The sequence below is a fragment of the Bacillus rossius genome, chromosome 12 (assembly GCF_032445375.1).
Source record: "Bacillus rossius redtenbacheri isolate Brsri chromosome 12, Brsri_v3, whole genome shotgun sequence".
Taxonomy (NCBI): domain Eukaryota; kingdom Metazoa; phylum Arthropoda; class Insecta; order Phasmatodea; family Bacillidae; genus Bacillus; species Bacillus rossius.
Genome location: NC_086339.1, coordinates 1,981,454 through 2,004,570, shown reverse-complemented (window position 1 = coordinate 2,004,570; position 23,117 = coordinate 1,981,454). Strand labels below are relative to the sequence as shown.

The 23,117-nt window shown below is 39.6% G+C and overlaps 1 protein-coding gene across 1 annotated transcript; it reads left to right on the top strand.

The window, feature by feature from the left end:
- The first annotated feature begins 2,146 nt into the window (after positions 1-2,146).
- Positions 2,147-11,525, top strand: LOC134537340 (seipin). The gene is made up of 5 exons (XM_063377676.1): positions 2,147-2,647; positions 4,149-4,294; positions 6,226-6,428; positions 7,288-7,528; positions 9,188-11,525. Exons 1-5 carry the CDS (start codon positions 2,433-2,435, stop codon positions 9,340-9,342), a joined length of 960 nt encoding a protein of 319 aa, XP_063233746.1. The 5' UTR covers positions 2,147-2,432; the 3' UTR covers positions 9,343-11,525.
- The last annotated feature ends 11,592 nt before the right edge of the window (positions 11,526-23,117 follow it).

Sequence of the window (23,117 nt, the reverse complement as noted above, 5' to 3'; positions counted from 1 at the left end):
ATCAGTTTGATGAACTTTGTACTTTCTGGTTTTGAACCAAGGATAGAAATCATTTGAATAAATCATTATTTTAATAGCTGATTATTTTTATGAATGTTTATTTATTTATTTATTTTTTTTTCGTAATTTTTCGCTACAAGCTTAAGAATTTCCATGAAGGCGGCCATTATGTCATCAGGATCTTATTGGAGGCTGGTAGACTAGGAATCTAAGCTGCTTTTAGGATTTTTCATCACATTTGATTGAATAAGTGATTTTTAACTTTTTTTTTTTTTTTCCACAGTCAAGGATTAAACCGAGCACTGTAATCAATCAAGTTAATCATTATTTTAGCAACTGAATATTTTTATGATTTTCTGGATTTCTAATAAATAACAGAATTTCAAGATGGCTGACAAGATGGTGCAGATGAAAGCAATGTGACACACACAAGATGGCGGCCTAAACCAAGATTACAGTCGTGACATCCAAGATGGTGGCCTCCAGCAGACGACAAGAAGATGGTAGGTAATTTACCAACTTCGTTTTTTTATATAAGTACCAGTTCCTTAGTATCTAACCCTAAGATGGTATTGTTACAAGGACTAGTGACTGTGGGTAGTGTGCGATGCAGGTAGCGTTCATTTCTTCATTATCGCTACACACCTAATCCAATTAGCAATGTTGCCTCACTACCCACTTCTCCTTCCATGGTGGAGAATTCTCTGTGATACAGAGTCCCATCCACGTGAAGTGGTAAAACTAAAGCACCATTACCTCGGAGCTTCGAGTGTGTCTGGTATTCTGATGTGACACTTTGGAGAGCCACGAGACCTTTCAGTGGTAGGATGGAGAGATTGACCTGTTAGGGAAGTGAAGTGAAGAGGGCGAGTGGCCTCTCGATTAGCAAAAGTGGATGCCGAGTGATGGGCTTCGTGTGTGAAGATTGGTGCATCGTGAACCGAAGCATCCGCGACTGTGTAGAAGCTGTAACTGAGGAGTGCCGTTGGTTGATTAAAAAATTGAGAGCTGCTGCAAGCCAGATGAAAAGGTGTTTCTGTAGTGATTAAGGTGGAAGATGCTACCAACGGTCACTGGAAATTCAAGCCATCCACCTTCTATGGCCAACCGTCGTGGGCAGTATATAGGCGACCGTTTGAGGCAGCTGCAGAAGTAAATGGCTGGAGTGAGGAAGGAAAGATACAGTACTTGTCTTGGTCTCCCGAAGAACTGAGCAGATACAGCATTATGATTGCTGCATCGAACAGGGGAAGGGCCTAACTCACAGCAATGCTGATGCCCTCTCTCACCGACCATGCACTATAGACTGCCATCATTGCAAAAAGGCAGAGAAGAACGAAGGACTCGAAGACATCCAACGTATAGCTAATTGATAAATGGGACCATACCGTACCAGCCCAAAAGTGGCACAGTGACAAAACTCTGACTTAGGACCCTTTATAGGCTGGTTAGAGAGAGGCACAGGACGTCCATCATGGTATGAGATGTCCAGTGATGGAAGGGCTGTAAAAGTTTATTGAGCACAATGGGCTTCCTTAAGGATAGTTGATGGGTTAAAGAAGAGGGCATTTTAGAAACCAAATAGGAAAATGGTTCCAATTCAGCTTCTTCCCCGACAAGCCTAGTAACTGAAGTGTTGAAATAAATCAATAATGGGACCTCAGATGGCCATCTTGGAGTAAATAAAACTTTCACCAAGATTTTTTCAGTTTCAGTAAGTGGCCAGAGGCTTATGCTCTTCCTAACCTGGAAGTTGGCGATCGGCGCCAGTACACACAATTTGTCATACAGGTATATACACAGTTCGGTTAAATATCATTATTACATAATATCCATTATTAGACATTTGTAATATAACTTTTATGCTAGCTAATGTATATATTGTACATATATTAGAAATAGTGTATGTAATCATATGCGTGTATTTCATAAATTTTGTAACCATGTTGACAAGCCCTATATTCAGAGAGCTACTGCTCATCAACTGAGTCTATTGGGTACTAAGAAAATAAATAAATAAAATATTATGACCTTAGATTTGTTTAACCAAAAATGGCGTATTTCAATTCTTTGGTAAAATTTAAGAAGTTAACGGCAAAGACTTACATTTTTCTGTTGAGTTATTTTTAAAGTGTTTTCATTTTGTGTCCGTATTCTATGACTTGTAGAGCTGTTTGTTTTGTTTGGAAAAAGCAAAACATATCATAAAGTCTTTGAATTTAATTTAAAGAGAACGTAAAATAGTGTTAAAGATTTTCCCACCCTACATTGTTTAATTAGTTAAAAATGTTTTGTTATATAGGTTAAGTGGCTGGAATTCACTCGACGGTATTTGAGAAGATCGTAAAACTTGTCAAAGTGGTGTTGGGGAAGCTACATTTTCTTCTGTTTTGTTTACGCTGCCAGGATCTTGAAAAATAGTTAACGTAATCATGCCTGTTTTTAGTTTCTTCCGCCACGGGATAGAGCAATATAGACGGAAGACAGCAAGCGGCGTACAGAATTTGAGAGAGCTTTTGTTCAGCGGTGGGATCGTTGCATTAGTTGCTTCTGTCATTGTATGGTTCGCAGTGTTTCTTTATGTAGCATTTTATTACACTTACATGCCTACTATGTCACATATACGTCCTGTACATTTGCAGTTCAGGTGGGTTTTGAAGCGAAAGATGGTGTTTACCTTTGTATCTAGGGGAATTGTGAAGTGTAGTAATTTTTCTTTATTGAATTGTTTACTCTGTAAGACCTGTTCCGCAATGACTTGGAAACGTAAAAACGGATCATGGACACGCAAGATTTTTATGTTTTACTGTGTGTCGGTGGCTTACACATTACACAAAAACAACAAATGACAACCAATGAAATTGAATTCCACCGTTACGAAAAATTAATTAATTTGAACAAATTCTGAAATACGAAATTATAACACGGTCGGATTTTACATGTGTAATAAAATTAAACCCAAATAATGATAGAACTGTAGATATTCTTGTACGTGAAAACAATTTTAACTTATTTAAACTGCAAAAACATCATGGCTACCACCACTGCTAAAAACTCTGCTTCTATTGGTTGCACAGAGTAACGTAAATGGAAGAGCTCTTCCATACAGGTCCATGTCCACATGGGCACCATTGTGGATACTCCATTCAGCGAGATCCATCTGCGTTTACGTGATATGTGTCTCCTTCCATGTCATTGTAGAAGAGCCATAAATATAGTGATAATTTACTGTAAGGAAATGTATTTGTAGGTATTCTATTATCGCTCTTATATTTTTTAAGGGTTAGCTTTCCCGGCGTGAAATTTCGCTGTAAGGTTTTTGAAATAAACTTCAGAAAACCACAGAATGTACAGCAGCTCTGGTTTTGCTATATGTCTACGTGAAAGACATTTTACGTGTGCTGAATATTTGTTCACAGCTCTCTTGAACATGGCCAAAGTGGATCTTTTCACTCTGCTGTATATTTAAGGGGGCAGGGTAGGTAGTATTTAAGTTTCAATCGAAGTCTACCCCGGGCAGATTTCTGCCTCATGAGCTGTGCTGTAGGTGGTACTGCCTATCCGGTTTGGGTGAAGATACGAGTCAATTGGTACGCCTTTGGCGACCTTCAGGTTACACGTACTACCCATGATTTTCGCAAATTAGAGTTTTGCTGGGTGTGCCCTGTGCTTGCAACCTTCTTGCAAGGTTGCTAAGTTTTATCTGCCCTGGGCACTCTCCGTTTCTTGTGCGGGGGGGGGGGGGGGGGGGGGGTCAGACTCAGCCCACTGGATCCATGTCACAGATGGTTTGGAATCGCAGTGAAAAGACCAAAGGTCTGGTAAGGCTTGGCGAGTGTAAATGATTCACTTTCGCAATAGCTTACAAACATTCAAACCACTTGCAATATTATCCTTCAAAAATTTTTTTTTTCCTGCAGTTTACTTGTAAGTGGCTCAACAACAATTTTGAAAAAACTTAAGAGCTCCACTCTAATTAACAAAATGTTCTCGCTATGTATTTGAAAGCTGTCTCTTGGCAATAGTTTTGTGCCACAGGGTATTATTACATAGTTTTTCTTCACTTAGCACCTCTACTGTCGAAGTGTGTCGTGCTGTGGTAACTGTATTTTCTGTAGTTGTGTGGTAACTCTTCTTCTCTTGTGCAGGTCATGTGAGGCTGAAAAGGGAATATGCAGCTACCCGTCTGCTCACGTGGAACTGACGAACAAACAGCAGCTTCTGATGGTTGGTCAGTCGTACAAGATGATTTTAAACCTCGATATGCCGGAGTCTCCAGCTAACAAGGATCTAGGTAACAGTTGCAGCGATACACGTGCGTAGGGTTGCAATTATTAGTTTTTTTATTTAGTTCAAGAGAGGAAAGAGGTAATAGTTTTTTTAAACACAAAATACTGCTTAGAAAAGTGCAGGTGTCTTACTTGCAACTAAAAGTTATGACTACAGTAGAGTTTTGATTAACCGAGGTTCCATTTCATGAGAGCCGGCATGAAGTTCCATTCCCAATAAAGGCTATTTAAACATTTTCTTGAAGATATAATTTTTTTAAAGCCTTAATAAAATTAACCTCAATGATGTAATTTACTGGTTAAGGGACCCGTGAAATGACGTGAAAGAATTGATACTGAAAAATGATATGTATCACCAGGGGCGTAGCCAGGGGGGGGTTTTAGGGGTTCAAACCCCCCCCTTAGCACCAAATCTTTAATTAATTTCTTATTCATCACTCAAACAAAGTTCATATTAAAATTAATAAAATTTTTACCATTACAATTTTTAAATTTAAGTACCGAAAACTGCTAGAATAGCACTTGTATTTTACACCTTTAAATCCAAATTTTCCCGGGGGAGGACCCCCGGACCCCCCGCTTTAATACGGGGGGGGGGGGGGGGGAGGACATGCTTCTTAACACCCCCCATACACAAATCCTGGCTACGCCACTGTGTATCACGGGTACAACTGAAAACCATGATGATTTTTGCATTATATTCGTGATATCCGAGGTTACCACCGTCCACATTGGCTCGGTTAATCGAGACTCTACTGTATTTCTATATTCTATGTTAACCAACTCAGCTTACAAATCAAATTACTATTGTACACAAACTTTTAAGAATTCTTTGACATGTGTTTCAAGGAACATTCAGTCTAACAGAAATAAACTAAACAATTATTTTACATAATTAGCTAGCAGGGCCGGCACGTCCATATAGGCAAACCAGGCAACCGCCCAGGGTGCCAAGTAGCTGGAGGCGGCGCAGCACGACACATAACAGCTGATATAATATGTTTAACGATTATTGAAACTAGATGAAAATGGATTTTTGTAACAGTTTGGAATATTTATTTTGATATAAGTAATTATTTAAAGTCCACGGTGACAGTAATAAGTAAAAAAGTAAAAAAAAAAACACAGGCCTGCTTACATTTGATTGTTGACAAAATCTTAGGCTTACGTGATGTATTTTGAGGCCGGGTTTATAGAAAACGCAAGAAATGCAACTACGGTAAAAGTACAACCTTATCTCTTCTACCAGCATGTTTATAAAAAACGCAAGACACGCAATAACGCAAGAACGCAACACAGAAGTTGTTCAACTTTCTACTTCTTGCGTTTTCTCCTTGCGTTTCTGCCTTCTATACTGGTTGCTTTAGTATGTGGAAACTGAAACTGTCATGTAATGCATATTTATAGAAGGATCTGCGATTGTAGTTGTTATGCTTTTGTTTCTTTATTTAGGTTTTGGGCTGGCGCAATGGAGGAAGCGCAATGAAAAACAAAATAATCATGACTTATTCCTAAAATTTTATTTTTTGACGTTGGCGATGGCCGGCATCATTGCGTTTTTTTATAAACGACTGTGAATATCTTGCGGTTGTCGCATCCTACGTTCTTGCGTTTCTGCGTTCTTGCGTTTTCTATAAACCCGGCCTGAGGCATGGAAATTTTTTTTGGTGTGTCCGGCCCGGGGGGGGGGGGGGGGGAGATTAAGGTTTTTCGTCTAGGGCGCCAATTTACCTTGCACCGGCCCTGTTAGCTAGTCTGGTGTGACAACTGTGAATTTTTATTACTTCATAATAATTAGCTGAGTGAGTCTGAATGTTCCTCTTACATTGCCCTGAATGGAGTGAAGTTACTTAATACAGTAACAAGAGTTGAATATTTATTTTAAGTATTTGGGGTTGAAGAGAGTGTATCTTATCACCATGCACCGTGCGTGCAGGCATGTTCATGGTGTGCGCGGAGCTGCGAGACAAGCACGGCACGCTGGTGGAGCGCTCGTGCCGCTCCGCGATGCTGCACTACCGCAGCACGATACTGCACGTGCTCTCGTCGCTGCTGTTCTCGCCCATGTTCCTGTTGGGGAGCCGGGAGGAGAAGCAGAGGATTGTTCTGGAGCTGTTCTCGGACTTCAGGGAAGACCAGGTACCTCGGAGGCACCTCCACCTTAGCCCACGTGTTCAGTGGCTTTCTTATGCTGTACTGAGCTGGGAGACTTTCGTTCCCCATTTCCTTTACAGGGCTAAGCTATATCATTTATTACTCTGATGCGTCAGGCTCACGTGGCATGAATTTTTTTTAGAGCTTAAGATGGTCACCATGAAATTCGAAACCCACTTTAACTAGGATATCGCTTCAATTTAATGGGCTCGCCTAGCCAGTGATGTAATTGTGTTAGTGAGGCGCGATTATAAGCTTTCTTCTAGTGCAATATCACCTCAAAGTGCAATGTTGTGAACTGGCGCGCAGTCTTCTAGTCGGGCGTAGAGCAACTATGAGATTTGAGCGGTGACCATGACATGTATGGCAGAGAAAATGAAGATAACGGTGTAATGCAAGTCCCCATAGTGCTTTCAAGAATCTGTACTAGATGTTTCATGCCTGAAAGTTAGTCTGACAACAAACGTTTTAGTTGTTTCCAATCTCTTAAAAATACTGTTTAAAAACTAAATATGGAATCGGAGCTACTCATTCGCCCTAAGCCTGTTCTTCAATGCTTTTCATAAACAGACACAACTCGGATAATTGGAGCGGATTTAAATTGCATGGGTTTTTTTCTGGGACACCGTGCACTGTAAGTGTGTAGAGGTAGGGAGGGCCTTAAGCTTTTGTTCGTAACCGTACCGAATAAATGAATTCAGTCTATCTTGATGTGTTGTCTCCGGAATTGCCCCGCACTGCCGTGGTTTCAGCCTGGATGTGCCATAAGGTTTTCGTTCGTGACCGTGCCAAGCAAATGAAACTAACCTAGCCTGACGTGTGGTGGTTGTGTTCCGTGCCGCAGAACCACCCGGTGACGGACATCTTCGTGGAGGTGCAGTCCCGCCACGCGCAGGTGTACGCCGCCACGCTGTCGGTGGTCGCGCACTTCTCCGGGCTGCGCTACGCCATGTTCCACTGGCCGCTGCTGTCGGCGGCGGTGGGCGTCACGGCCAACCTCTGCCTGGTGCTGCTGGTGTGCGGGCTGTCGTGGTTCCACCTGGGCCGCCCCCGCCCGGAGCCCGGCCCCGCCGCGGAGCCGGACGGTACGGCAGTGGCTCGCTCGCTCTGCGGTCGGAGTGAGCAGCGATGAGACCAAGATAGCAGCACAATTATCGCACCCTGAGTACAAGACTATCGTAACTCAAAAATCAGTGCAATACTATCACAACTCATTTGCCATAGTCTTGCACATATTCTTATATAATGTTTTCCAGAGTGCAACACTACATTATTTGCCATAAGTCCCGTAAAAGTAAATATAATATTGCGATAGTCTTGCAGTGCCTAGATGATGATATTTTCCTGCTTATGGTAAAAATATCTCACAAACTCAATTTTTTGAGTTACAATAGTCTTGTACTCAGGGTGCGTTATGTCTGTACACCGCCAGTCAGTAACACATAACACCGAAATGCAGCGAAACTTACCTCAATGGCCTCGTTTGATTTATTACAATATACATTATAAATCTTTTGTTTAGGTTCTTATTTAAAAAACCTAAAATCTTACATGCAGAGAAGAAACATTATTTAGTGTCTATGATTTTTTTTTCTAAGTAAAGTAAATAAAAAGCAGTCTTAACATCTTTTACTGGTTTACAAAAAGGAAGTTGCTGAGGTTAAAGGTAATCTTTTACAAACTTAAAGATTTTTTTTTTTATCCTGTAGGTTGGCAGGTATGTTAGAGTTAAGCGTCTAATGACCTGACGGTCAATGGAGGCCGCGAGTGTAGTTGCGTGTTGATGGAGTTAAATTTAATGAGATGTATATTGATGTAGTGCGGTGATTCTCGGCAGTAGAGAGTCATGTAGCAGTGCCGGTAAAGAATCGACGAGCTGAAAGAGTTGGAGTGTGTGAGTCGGGCGAAGCTCTGGGGGCAACCCCGTGGCTGGTGAGGTTAGAGATGTGTGGGAAGGCGTGGAGGAGGAGGGACAGTGGCATTCTGTGTGACGAATGCGACGATGGTTTCACCTCGTTCGTGGAGGTGTGTTTTGAGAACGAATAGTGGGAAAGTGAGGAATGTGGCTTAGCAAAGCAGCAGATGAGAAAAATAGCACTAGAAAACAAGGAGAAATATATGTCGGATGTAGAAGGGAAGGGTGTTAGGGCAGTCAGGTGTAAACTATGGGAAGGGAGAGAATGGCCTTGGAGTTTGTTTGTGAGAGGGTGGTTAAAGGAGAGAATATGCGGTAAGAGTACGAAGTCAAGGGAAAGAAATGTATGGAGGAAATTTTACAGCAGGTTTTATAGAAGGAAAATGATATGATGAGAAGGTTGTAATCCCTGGAAATAGATGAGTACAGGACTGATAGAAAAGTAGCAGGGGCAAGGGGAACAGATGGGAGGAGGTGGGACAATCAGCGAGGGTGACATACTATAGGAGATGAGACAGTTCAGAGCAGAGCTAAAGGTGTGGGAGTGGAATGGGCTTGTGGGTAATGACTTAAGGAGGAGGCTTCAGGAATTGGGAGAATATGGTAGGGACCATGCCATCGGGTGGAAGCCTAGTTGCAAGCTTACAAGTGTAGCATTATAATATGTTTGTCTTTTTGTTTGAATTTTGGCATTGACATAACTTGGAGTCGACATTGTTAGAAAGTCTAGTCAAATTAGTAAGTTCCAAGACTGGGCGTGCTTTGGAAAAGCGTTTGTAGGAATGTGCATGTTACGAATCCATCCACTTCTGCAGAGTTTCCGTTACAGACAGCTCGTGCGAGGACGCAAGCTTCATGGAGGACAACGCGAAGGTGTCGAACAGCGACCAGGGCAGCCACACCCTGGAGTCGGACGACCTGGTCGAGCTGACTCGATCGGACAGCTTCCAGCTGCTGGCCAAGCCGAGCTCGCTGTCCAGCTAATGCATCGGCCGGCACCTCTGGATTGGTTCCACCATGAAAATAGTTTTATCTAACTTTCTCCGTTGATCTTTTATTTCTTTGTACATTCCTTTTAATTCTTACTGAGAGCAGAACAAATTTTTATTCCTAAGGCAATCTAGTCAATGGTACGAAACAATTACATACCATACAAGCTTATGCTTGCATTCCAATAAGCATACCTTTATATGTTTTAAGTCAATAAAAAAAAAGGTTATATATTGTCTGTGTAGCATAAACTGTTTTATAGTGTTACGTATATGCATGCCAAAACCATAGACCTGAAAGATACTCGTTCACGACACAATTGTTGTCTGTGTGGTATAATATATTAAAAAGCGTAACTAGAGATTACACTTCCAGTAACTGTAGGTGTTTTATGTATATAGTATAGTTTCTACTTAAGGAAAAACAATCATACTTTGAGTATCATAGTTGAGAATTTATTAGGGACAAGATTATATGGTGGATTGTGATAAAGCAGAAATAACACCAAAACACATGTCAATGCACTTTATAACACCGAAATGGAAGTTTATACACCATAATGCACCAAAGTGCAAGTTAAATCATGAAATGAAGCAGCATCTAACCAAAATTTAATTCAAATCACAAAAAAATGTAAATAATGCCTGAGCCTCTTGTCATAGCCAACTCTCCAAGGGCTTCCCCGATTCGTGCATACGGTGTACCCGTATCCTTGCCGCTAAGAGCCCTGGGATAGCAAAGAAACTGTGGGCAACCCATTGAATGGTCTATATAGTATATACACACACACACAGATCAACAAACACAGACACAGAGACATATAATAACATTGAAATCATCATCTGTTTTAAGAACAAAATTGCATTAAAAGTAAAACCATTGAATCTTGTCTCTAGAAATTAATAAGATTTTCATCTACCATTGTGTGTATGTAAAAAAACATTTTTTTAAATCTATTGTGGCTTATTTCTACCATACTTTACAGCAATGATTTATTATTTTTATTTGTCAGTGTTTAGCAAGGTGGAACAGCTGCTATTATAAGTGCTGTCTTATACTCTGAGTTCTTGTTAAAACAATGTAATGCAATAATGTTACAAGCCACTCCAAAATGTTTATTTATGAAGTTTTGGTTTTTACCTTATTTTAAATTGGCAGCATTTTAAATACCGTATTTACCCGCGTATGGGTCACAGATTTTATGCCGATTTTTTTATTAATGAAATCTACTGTGGTCAAAATGCAAATTTTCCATTTTGGGTTGTATAAAAAAAATTAACATTGCACTGTGGTGGTGACTATGTGCTTAAATAACTACACATCTTGTGTTTGGTTTTAATAAATATGTCATGAGTAAATATAAATTGTTTGGTTAAAATATCTCAGCAGTGTGTGTAAGCATCATGAACTGTGAGTCATCATTTGCAGCTTTTTTGCCATATTTTTGTACTTTGAGATACAAAAATATGGCAAAAAAAGCTGCAAAATTTTTAAAAAATAATCCTATAAAATTACATTCGTGATTTTATTAACTGGATTTGAAGCAGAGTTTTTAAATTTGTTGTCACTGACAGCGTGCAAGGATATCATTGTTAGCATTATGTATTTGTCTGTCTGTTAATAAGAATGGGTGAAGGAATTGTTTTCACTTATTTTAAGTTGTCATGATTATTTTCTTCTAATGGTGTAGTTGTAAAATTTTCATTTGTGAATAAGAAAACTTAGTTTTGTTGAACCTGCAATAATAGTATTACAAAACATCTTAAATTAACATAATAATAAAGTAAACTTAGAAATGTTGTGATATCACAAATAACACTATTGAAGTACATAACATAATCACTGCTAGTATGCTCAGCACTCACATAGTTTTGAGCTGGTTCTTCAAAAATATTCTTGCCTAAATTCTAGCATAACATAGTTCACGGTTCATTTGTTACTTCTTTGTCAGGCAGTTCTAAACTATTTTTCTTCATTTATGTATTATTTTGAGGTAATGATGTTTAACTTGAAAGTAAGTTTTAGTTGTAACAAGCCAGTTTGAATCCCTGAGTTGGAGAATTTTGCAATTAAGAATAAATACTGAATTTTTATAAGTTAGTATACTCTTATTTTAATTTTTTTTAATTTGATGTACATACATATAATGTGTTAAATAAAGGTGTTACCTGAACCTATACTGTACTTTTTGTTCCAAAACCCAATTATATTTTAAATGTTTGTGGAACAAAATCTGGTTCATGAAGCTACATATTTTAGTGAACTCTCAGTCGTCTATGTAGGGAGTGATGCTGCAGATAATTAAGAATTGTGGATAACTCGCTAAGTTAATGCAGATGCAAACGTTAACACAGGCCCCGACTCAAGGCAGATATCGCTCCGGGCAGATGATATTTAACCGCCTCCCTCCCCCCCTCCTTTGCCTTTACCAGTTTCCCCAAAACATCTTAATATTTTACAAATTCAAACTTATGTATGTATATTACCAATTTTAAAACAGAACATAATGCATATGAATATTAAAGTTTTTCAAATACATGGGCTGTTTGTATTTATTTTTCTTAGTTAAATTTGATAAATTGTTGTAGTTTAATATGGCTGTTGTAGCTACCAAAATATGAGTTTATGTGTACTGTACATTGTTAAACAAGTTTTAAATCTTTTTCTAAAGTATTTGGTTTAAGGCCTAATATTTTAAATCACACTGCAATCGTTAATCAGTCCCCTTGACAAGTATTATTTAAAATCAAATCATTACCATATGTTGATATGTTAAAAAAAATTTTCCTGTCCCTCATATTTTTTTGGCCTATGTTATTCACTCCTCTAATTCTTTTACCCCTTAAAAACTGGCACTCTGGACAAATGTCTGGTTGACCCATGTGTAAATGGGCCTGCATTAACATAGGTTTAATAAAGCATTAAAACTCTTGTCTTTATTCTGTTCATTAAGTTACTTCTTACGAAAATGATATTGGATAGTTTGTTAATGAAACATTATTTTATTTCAACAGTGGATGTCTGCTGAACAAATTGCTATCTTGGGCACATTGTTGCCAAAGGAAGCTTAAAGGCAGAGTTATGCCTGTAGCAAGCAGGCAAGTTGTTTCGGGCCGAAGCCCGGCCAGGCCTCTCCACCTCCACCTCCTAGGTCTGAACCCGTTAGGGTATACCAGGAGCACTAACTTTTCTTCTTTTCATCCAGATGACAGCCGGTGTTTCGCTGGGCATCTGGATGTTGGCCTCAGATGTTCTATGTGCCATGTTGGAATGGTGTTCACCATTCTTTTACCTCGACCAAAAACAACTTATCCATTCTGTTCACCGCCGTGCCAGCAGCCAGAATAAAGCTTTGTCAGTATATAAATTTCCTTTTCCTCTTGCGTCCACGCATAAGATTGTAGCAAGCAGGCAGTGCAAAGCCCATTTTTAGTATGTAGCATGTTTGAGAAAAATAACATTATTTTTGATGTGACAACGTCTAATAAATTGATGAACGCCGGCTGCACGCACGAAAAAGTGTCCCGTAACACACATTGTCCCACTACGGATATGTCCCATTACGCTCATTGTACGCATGCGCCGTATCTCTCTTCCGCTCGATTGGAACAACAATCGATTTGACTTTTCAATCATGTTTTTGTTGTTAAAATTATTAATATTATATAATTTAACGATAAGGCCTTGGGTTGAAGTTCTGTGTTAGCAAGTTTCACTTCTAACAATATACTTGACTGGTTACTTTCTACTTCACCTCTTACTACTGGTGGACGTGTAGCATAAATATTGCATTCGCACAATAATAAAACTGTTCCTTGCACGTAAGCAGTGAGCAGCTACTGCGCACGCGCCAGAATATGGCTCTGGTACGGAGGGAAACGAACCAACCTCCTAACCTCCTGCCGCGACATGTTCGCCTGATACAAGAGCGGAGTGGCAGCGGTGTGTCGCCGCGAGACAGGTCACGTGACGGGTGTACCGGAAATTGATTCACGTTCCTGGCCACACTGCACCCTAGGGTTCGTCGTGTAAAAGTATGATGTACACCCGGTGACAAACGAACGTTTTAAGCCTGGCGACGAAAAGCGACCGCCGCCATTTTAGTCGGCGATGCCCAAGTAACATAAAGTATTAGGCGCTTATAAGCGGAAGGCCAGGTTACCTCCTTGCTTATCATGACTGCCTGATACTTGCGGTGTAGTAACTGTGCGGGACGGCTGAGCTTTTTTACGTTTTGCCTTTTCTGCATCAGTGCCACAGTTTATTTTATATATGAATGATACTCGGCCAATGAAAAACCTTGAAACAAAGGAAGTATCGAATCACTAGCGTCCCAGTTAACAAACAGGTGTCACGAGTCAATGAGCAGATGTAATTTTCCCGAGTGCATAAATAAGGTTAGGAAAAAAAAATTAAATCGCGAATTTTTTAAAAATTAATCCTTTTTTTTTTTTTTTGACAAAGTTGCACGTGTCTGAACAAAATGATACCACAGAATGACGTACAGAACTGTGCCTAGCATTTAGCAAGTGGCCTGTGAGAAATCCATATTTAGTGTTATGTTGCAAAAAAAAAATATGTTTTACTGTTAAAACAAAAAAATATTCTATTAGTCACATAACTTTGGAACCAAATGGTACTACTACAGGCATATACAAGATTTTGTTTTCGTAAATGAGAGATTCAAAAGTTCCAGCGATGCAGGCATGAATGACATTAATTTTCCATGGCTTTGTACAGGTGAGTGTACTTCAATATAGAAATTAATTTCACCTACTAGAAATCGGGAATAAAGACATGAGAAATGATGTCAGGGGAAATGTAAGTCTTTAACGAGAGTAAATAATAGTCTTTGACTTGGGCGCCACAACTTATGTCTGGAACAGTTTCATATCCATATATCATAAGAGCAGACTTAAAAAGTTAAATAGTTTGGTAATCAAAATTATTTTTTTTAAAGTAAAAACACTCCTAGTATTCAAAATAAGAAACGTTTAAATGCATGGAAGCTTTTATGACGGTTAAAGGAAATATGGTTTTCATGACCATATAGGCCCTAGTCAATTTCATACTTAGTGTGTGATATTTATCATGTAAAACACAATCGGTACTTATTGACCAACGCATTATTAGCTAAATTGCATGTACCCAACATGTTTGATTACCTTTGGAGCTATAATTAATTACTTGCAACAAAATGTTACCCTTTTTTCATCATTTTAGGGGTTTAAATTTTCTACTTTCATAATGTCTAGTGTTTAAATTAGCGAAAGTTCTTACTAACAAATAAAGTTTCTTAGAAATTTATTCATTATGTTTAAGTCATGCTGAAAAAAGATAAATTTACAAAATTAAATAACACTTAATTCTTAATTTCCTAAAATACCTAATGTAGAATGTTTTTTTCATAATTTTTATGTAATTTACATACTTATTCTCTGAACAGTTTTACTATCAGTATAAATGAGTAAAATGCAACGTATATTTAGACTGTTAAAAATTGCCACCTCTCAGAATTTTATAATCTCCTGATATCACAGTGATACAAATTACAGCAAGCAAACAAACTTGCTGCCAAGTGTTTCGGAACGATACCAGGCTGTTAGGACAGTGAAAGGTGTATGCACATCATGCGTAACACTAAAAAAACAATAATGCCACCTCTTAAATTCTAATAATCTCATAGCAAAACAGTAATATTTGACCAAAATAAACAATTTAAGGTTCCAATATTCAGGCTTTTTAACATTACCATCGCATTTCGGAATGACTGATAAAAGCTGATTCGTTAGTTTCCTTGCATTTTAGTGCCCCGTTGTTTAATAATCAAAGTTTTTCCGTGATTAACAAACGATATCGGAACACACTCGTTATATTAGGGCGAGCCGTATGATTTTGATAGTACTAGGCTGTTAGGATCCAAGAGGAGGTGTACATAATTAACGCCAAATACACAACAATGCCGCCTCTCGGAATCTTATAATCTCCTAATACCACACGAGCAAAACATTTTCCAATTTTTTCAGGCTTCGATAATGATAATTGAGTTTAAACTAAACATTTATTTAGTCAGTAATATGGTATTATGATAACAATCATTTATACGAAGTTGATCAAGTGAAAGTGAAGATATTAAATATGTATAGTAAACAAACGAAAAATTCCATCTACCTTCTTTGAATAATAGTGCTTGCAATGAAGAATAATGATTTAAAACATTTTTGTGGACATCAGGAAGTGGCCACGTCTACATGATTACATGATAAGTGTGTGAAACTGTTTTTCTTCTTCAGCTATCGTCTCGCCATATTGGTTATACGCCCAAAACACTGGCTGAAGTGTAGGTTTTGCATTGTGGCAACAGTTTTAAATGACTTATTTTTTTTTATGAAATTGGCTGTTTTCAAGGACAGAGATTCTAATTCATACTTACCATCATCTGACTGGTCAAGCACTATTTCTACAATGTTTTGGGCGAAACAATATGGTGTAGTGACACAACTCTAAATGCCTACACGCTGTTCGATAAATCTATCTTGTTATTAACTACGATGTTGCATTTCAAACATAATAAATGTACCAAACTAAAGCGTGTGTAGCTAAAAAAAATAAATTATAAAATCGATTTTCACAATTACCTCTGAGAACTATCACACTAAGTTTTAATGTACTCGGAATGGGCGCCTTATTTTAAAGAAACATGAACAATTATCAAATAATTTAGATGTGACGTTACTAATTACGAATTTTTAGTGTTATTTCGTGAAAAAAGTATTTTCCATCCAATGGTTCACAAAGGGATTTCCAACAGAAAGTACGACGCATTAAGTTGTAAATAGATACAGCTTGTGTCAGAACTACTAATGATTTCAAGCGTTGCACGACTGTCAGTACCAAAAATGCAATCGCAGATAGATAACTCTCCAGTTGTTAAGCTCAAAATATGTTAACTTATTCTGAAACTTGTTTTCTAAAATAAATACAATTGCATGCTCTGGCTCAGCTCAATGCTTGAAGAACATGACTTACTGAGTACTGAGACTATATTATTCAAATTCAGGTGATCAAGCAAATTAAACAATGTGTGATTCAACATGTAATATAAGCTAATCTCGTCAGGTTAAATAGTTATTTGAAACAGTTGGCAACGATTAGTATCAAAAATGATTTGATTCAACCGATTAGCGAAAAATAACAAATTCATCAGAATTAAAAGACATGAATTTTATTTAGCTAGGACATAAGGACAGTGGTACAATGCCACCATAAACGGACAGTATATTCAGCGTTGTGATGTCGAACAGAACTGTTCAGCGCTCGTGAAGAATAATCGATGTATCGAACAGCTTCGAGCGGCACACGAACCATGATCCCGGGGTTTCGACTGGGGACTCGAAGACCGGGGTTCGAGGTTGTATTCGGCTGTAGAGGGTCGCGGGATGGGCGCGACAAGTCGCTTCCTTCCTTCGGTGGACGCAGTGGACTCGTCCTGAACTACTGCGCTGAATGTCTGGTGGTTGTAGTTATCCTCCTAAACCACACCACTAATCTTAATGTTTTAGTTGTATTTAATTTAGTTCACGTGTAGGATAGTAGTTTATATCGTCTCTTTTGTCGTGACCTACAATATCGAAACAATATTATGGTCTTCTTACAAATTCATGCCACGATTCAAATTTTATATTATCTCATTACAATCCATGAAATATATTAAAATTTTTCTCTAAATATTATTGAATTCTTCAGTATAGTGTTGTAGAACATGTATTTGCCCATTCTATAACCACGAAAAAATATTTTTTTTATTTACATCAATTGCTAGTGACTTATTTGTAAGTAATAATATTAATTATTTTTTTTTAAAATCAGAAATTACACATTGATTAAGTCCCGCAAAAATGGCTCCCTACTGTACTCTCATTGGTTGTTGCGCCATGAGTCCATAACAGTAATAAAATATAGTCATTTCCCTCGTATGCGCTGTTGTGAATCAGTGGGCCGGAAAAAAATATCTCGCGCGCACGAACCACCGTTACTGTTATTTTCCCAGTTGTTTCCCCGGCTTAGGGGATGTGTGGCGGGAGGGAGGGGTGGAACGGGCGGGAACAGGCGGGAACAGGCGGGAACAGGCGGGAACAGGCGGAGGCCGCGAGCAACACGTGCTACATCCGGCTCGAACGGCCGGTAATGGGTGTCGCAAATGCTGACAGATGCGCGGGTGTAGGTGCGGACTGCACCCCCTCCCCGCTCCCCGCGTCACGTGACAGACGACCCCTTTTATCGCCGCGGGAATGCTGTATACGTCCGCGCGCGCGCCGGCCACTTCAGGTGCGCCCACGGAACAAACGACGGTCGCCGGCGGCCGTTGGCTGAGCGGAGGATGGGTGAGGGGGTCGGTAAGAGGAAAAGTTTATCTGCAGCGGAGCACGGACTGCGTGGCATTATTTCCAGGCTGCGTTTCCGCCAGGCGTCTCCGAGAGGGTTTACTGTAACACACCCATCCCTTCTTCCTTCTCTCTCTCTCTCTCTCTCCCCCCCCCCTATCTCTCTCTCTCTCTCTCTCGTAGAAAAATGTTCAAACTAGTTTAAGTTAATTTAAAAAAATATATATTTATATTGTATGTATGACGTTAAAGTACTGTATAAACACGGAACCTAAATTACTAGTGTACTTATGTTGAGGAACTGTTCGATGAAATTCACGAAGTGGTTCGCCTACCCTCGGGAACATACATACGTGTGGAAGTCTTCCGCGCCTCTGTCGCCCTGCGCGACTGTTGGCCGAACTGCTTCCAAACAGCTCCGCGCCCTTATTGATAAGGTAAGACCAATCGCTGTGCGAGCTGAACGACCTGGAAAAAAAACGCACGTGTTTCGTTAATACTATAGGCTAGGCGGTATGCTGTTGCAGGCGCACAACCTATACAAGGTGTTTGTACATTTAACTGTCTACAAGTCGCACCGATCTTCATACCGGGTACACGCTCAACAATACAACTCTCTGCGTGGTAATCCGCACAAAATCTCGTTGGAATCCTTGTGAAGTCAGTTGTTGAAAGAACAATATTTGATCACAACAGAGTTAGCTAGGGGTAAACGCTACTTTTACAAACAGCTCAAGATTTCTTGAATGTGTCTGATTACGAATAGCAATAAAAGGCCCCGCCTACCCGGACACACACACGGTGCGCAGAGCTTCAGGAAAAAAAACGCGATCTTCAAAACTACTCGAGATATCCGAGTGGGGTCTGCTTAAGAAAAGCATTTAAGAGTTCGCTGAGGGCCGAAAAGTACTTTTGATTTCGGATTGAGTTTTTAAACTGTAATTTTATAAGAGTTAAAATGACTAAAACGCATGTTTTCAGAGTAATTTTTAGGCGTAAAACAACCAATACAGGTTCTTGAAAGCCCTTAAGGAACTTTCATTACACTTTTATCTTAATTTCTCCGCCATGTGAAGTTACGATCACCGCTAAAATTCCACAGTTGTCCTGTGACGACGAGAAGACTGCGCGCCAGTCCAGAGGAGACACCGCGCTAGAAGCACCAGCCAGTCCCGCCTCACTAACACAGATACGCCCCTGACGAGGCGGGCCACTAGCCATCAAGTGCCCTGGTGTGCGACGGGAAGTCACCCATCAGGGGTCCGACACCGGACTCACAGTACCACAGTTCATAAATTTAGCACTTAAAATTTGAATATTTCGTTATGAAAATGGAAGTCTTTAACAATTACCCGCTCTTACATCAACATAGATACAACTGATTAGTGCAGTCGATGCTATGATACATGTACGTGCTCCAGCGATAAACGGAACACTACACATCCAGAGGCTGTCTCTTGTGGCGTGGTGACTTCCAGATTTGGAATGCATTCCTAAGAGTTAATATGCTATTTTTGTGAACTGTAGTATGTACCTAAAGAATAAAAACCTTTAATCAATAAGTTAGTATTTCTGACAAGATTTTTCTTCACAAATAAAGGTGCGACCACAATTTTTCTCTTGTGGTGTTTGATGACACGTATCATTTCTTCAATATTCACGTTTGTGTGCTTTCATTTACGTCTGCTGTTGTTTTAATTTAATTATAAGTTAAATATTTTCTTTGAAATACCTTCACTTGCGTGTACATCATTTAACAATCAGTGCCCCTGATACTAGGCAGCTGTTTCAAACTGGGAGTTCTGAGTGTTGCATACCTGCCAGGCGTCAAAGTATTTCGCTGTGAATATTACACTAATTTTCCACTAAAATTGTGGGGAATATTATAGTACAAAAAAAGCAACTTTTTCGATGCTTTTTACATACTTTAAAACATTATTCCTCCACGTCACAAAAATTTATGGGAAATAAAGGCGTTACTCTAAATTATTTCCATTAAATAATTTTACTCAGCCACAAGATTTTTAGTGTTTGTACAACTTTTTCCAATTAGATATTACCCAGATGCTTGGCGTTCATCTTATATATTTTCTTTATTATTTACAAAAAACGACCGGTTCGACTGCAAATTCAAAGGCATAAACCAGTCTCTGGAAGCACTTTCGACTATATGTCGTAATAAGATTTCAACTAATTTTGACGTAATAAACCTGCACCAGAAGTTTTTTTCGATCAAATTCAGACACATCCTGTATAGAATAACGCATAATATATATGCTTTAAGTGAGTAGTATGTTTTAAATATCGTACCACAACATTGCAATATCCTTAAATACATAAAAAAAATTCGTTAATATTCTTATTCATATACAAATAAGTGTATGAATCTCCTCAATATTAAACACTTTTGACTCAGTATATTAACTTAGCAGTTTCAATGAGCTTTCGGCCACATCTTGTTGGCCATGTCTTGTCGGCCATGTCTTTAATGTAATTTATGTTTAAAATTATCATAAAAAGTTTCCTTTATCAATACAAAAGACTACGGCATTAAAGTTATTATAAATTCGTATCAGATGGAGCAATTTCTACTCAAATTATGTTCATGAAAATTAAATTATATATTTTTTATTGGCAAACAAAACCCCGGCGTCTCAAACACGCCATACCTCTTACCCCTGCCACTGCTGTGTCTTGTCTGCTGTGCTTCTATTTTTACCACCAACCTCTACAGTCTGCCAACATTCCTTTGACGTGTTCTTCCTACACGCTTGAGAGTCGTGAAAGAAACCTCGCTGGAGGTTCCCTCGGTCTTTCAGAAGACTCGTCCTGCCGTGCCTTTGAGCCGGGCACTCGGCGGTTCGTGTCGGGGATTGTGTCTCTCAGGATATCTTTTGTGCGACCTATTTCCTGGAAATTCAGCTCCGACTATCGATTGCTAACAACTGCCTGTTTCATCATCAAGTAAACACATATTAATTTTTTTTTGTGGGCAAAACGTTCATTGAGAAAAACACCCCTTAACGGGGACAGTACCTAAATTATTGGGCTTTTGTAAGTTGTGTTTTGGTTTCTGCAATTTGAAATGTTTTTATAATTTTTATTTTATTTAAATAAGTGTCTAATTAATGGTTATGAGGCGTTAAAGGGGGCTATAATATCAACCCGAGCCAGAAGTGGCGGTAGCAGTTGCCGAAACCAAAATATGCACAGAATGAAATAAATGTAATCTATGTAAGGCATGTGAAAGGAAAATCGTAAAATATGATAGACCAACATTTAATTACTATGAGGCAAATTGATTCACAAATAACATCACTAGCATCTATTGAACTTGGGCCACTAAAGATAAAAGTTACATAGTGCGTTGCAGCACATATATACCAAAAAAAAAAATGATGGTAAAAACCTGGTATGCTAGGTTGATTAAAGCCGTACATTTTATGGTATAAAACTTTAAGACGCACACTAGCAAATATAAAATTTTAAATTTACTATCAAGGCTAGAAGGCCCCATCAAAAAGAAAAGGAAATACAAAAAAAAATACATTAAAACGCGCTTGGTAACGTCAAGAGGCGTGGTTTGAATCTTGTCACCGAAATTTTTTGACACGAATTTCCGACAGAACTATGACTCACCCAGTTCACATTTGCAGTGATGACGTAATGAGCGTTGGTTGGGAGGGGTCTAACTGAAGTCAGTGAGAGCTGTGACTTATTGTAGTTCATGATATCCTTCATCAATACACTATCCCTAGAGACAGGAAAAATTCGCGAATTCATTTCGCGATAGGCTAAAATACAAATAGTTATACCTCAGTGCTGCCTCTGCCATTGGCTCACAACTCACCTGGATGACTCTGGGCCAATGAGAAACGCCCGACCAAAGCTTTATCGAATCACAGGCTGCTACGTTGGGACGTCTCGCAAGACAGCAGCAAATGAGTGGGTGGCATTTGACCGAGTGTACGTAGAACTATGGAGTTCATCCTGCAGGTCATTGAACCCGCGAATTTTTCCGGTCCCTAACTATCCCACTTAAAAAATAAAGGCCAAGATTTTCCCTAGCAAAATAGTTCCGTGTTATCGTACAGAGGTGGCAAGTAATTGGAAGCGAAGTGATAAAGCAATAGTTGTCGCTGATGCCTCGCACATGTTTTTCCTTATCTTTGTCCGTGTGTGCCTCCTCTCTTCTGTGCCGTACTTCGTCGTCGGGACGCGAACACGGTACTCTCCGAGGTGTGTGTAGGGGAAGGGGGGGGGAGGGGGGGAGCAGATGCCTGCATCGCTCCGTCGAGGCTTAAACACGTCTTTAAGCGAAGTGTTTGCCAAGCAAGCTCAGGGTCAGGGGGGGGGGCTGATATGAAGACAGCGCCTCTCGCGCGCGATTACCATATTAACTAAACGGGGGGAAAGGGCGTGCAACTAGCTGGGTCACGGTGTGAGTGAGGGGCAGGGGTTGGGGGTTGAATCTGCATATTTATGCGCCGCGCCACGTCGCCGGATATAGCACCGGGGAGGGGGGCGTGATCGGAAACGGGCGAGGGGGGAAAGATTGTCGGCGTCGCGGATGAAGGGTAGGTGGTAGGAGGGGGGGGGGGGTGTTTGTTGGAGCTCGTATTTCACGGGCCGCTTCGTACACCGGCATGATGGCGCGGGCCAATAGCAGGAGGAGGAGTGGAGGGGAGGAGAGAATGAATATACGCGCGCATCGCCAACCCATCAATCACTGCAGACGAGGGACAGTCCCTCCCTGCCCCCCCCCCCCCCCGGCCGCTCCTTTTCCGACGGCGATTTCGCGCACTCTCGCGAATTGTCGGTCGGTCGCAGGGCAAAACCTACCCCCCCCCCCCCTTACCGTCCACCCTTATACTTCCAACAAACTCACGTTACTTCCTCTATCGGGACACAAACAAGTTACTATAACCGTTTATAAGTCATAACTTCATTTGTTTTTCTTCACTATTGAACATTTCCCTTCATTAAGGCATAACCACTCATTTAAACTGAACACCTGAAGTGACAGTGATTATCTGAAAAAAAAAAAAAAAATCCTCTTTTGAAATCATTGGCGTTACGAACTGACAATATTAACCTGAAACATTTAAAAACACAAAGTGTAAGTATGTTCACTTGATTTTTATTTTTTTGCTTTAACGACAGAAATCAGTCTAAAAACTTTCTATGGCCAACTTTTAACATTATTGAGCTGATTCAATATTTAAGATCTAACAGTGAAAATTTCATCACGAAATTCTTTTATAATACTTGGCGTCGTAAATATGTAGGCTAACAATTTCTTGTATCTCTATAATATGACGAACGTTGCACTATCTTGACATTTCAATGATAACTAAGGGTTGTTCAAAATTGTAATGCTTATAT

Coding starts and splice junctions, on each gene's coding strand:
- LOC134537340 (XM_063377676.1), top strand. CDS start 2,433: ATGCCTGTTTTTAGTTTCTTCCGCCACGGGATAGAGCAATATAGACGG. Junction 4,295..6,225: donor TCCAGCTAACAAGGATCTAG/GTAACAGTTGCA, acceptor CCGTGCGTGCAG/GCATGTTCATGGTGTGCGCG. Junction 6,429..7,287: donor CGGACTTCAGGGAAGACCAG/GTACCTCGGAGG, acceptor TCCGTGCCGCAG/AACCACCCGGTGACGGACAT.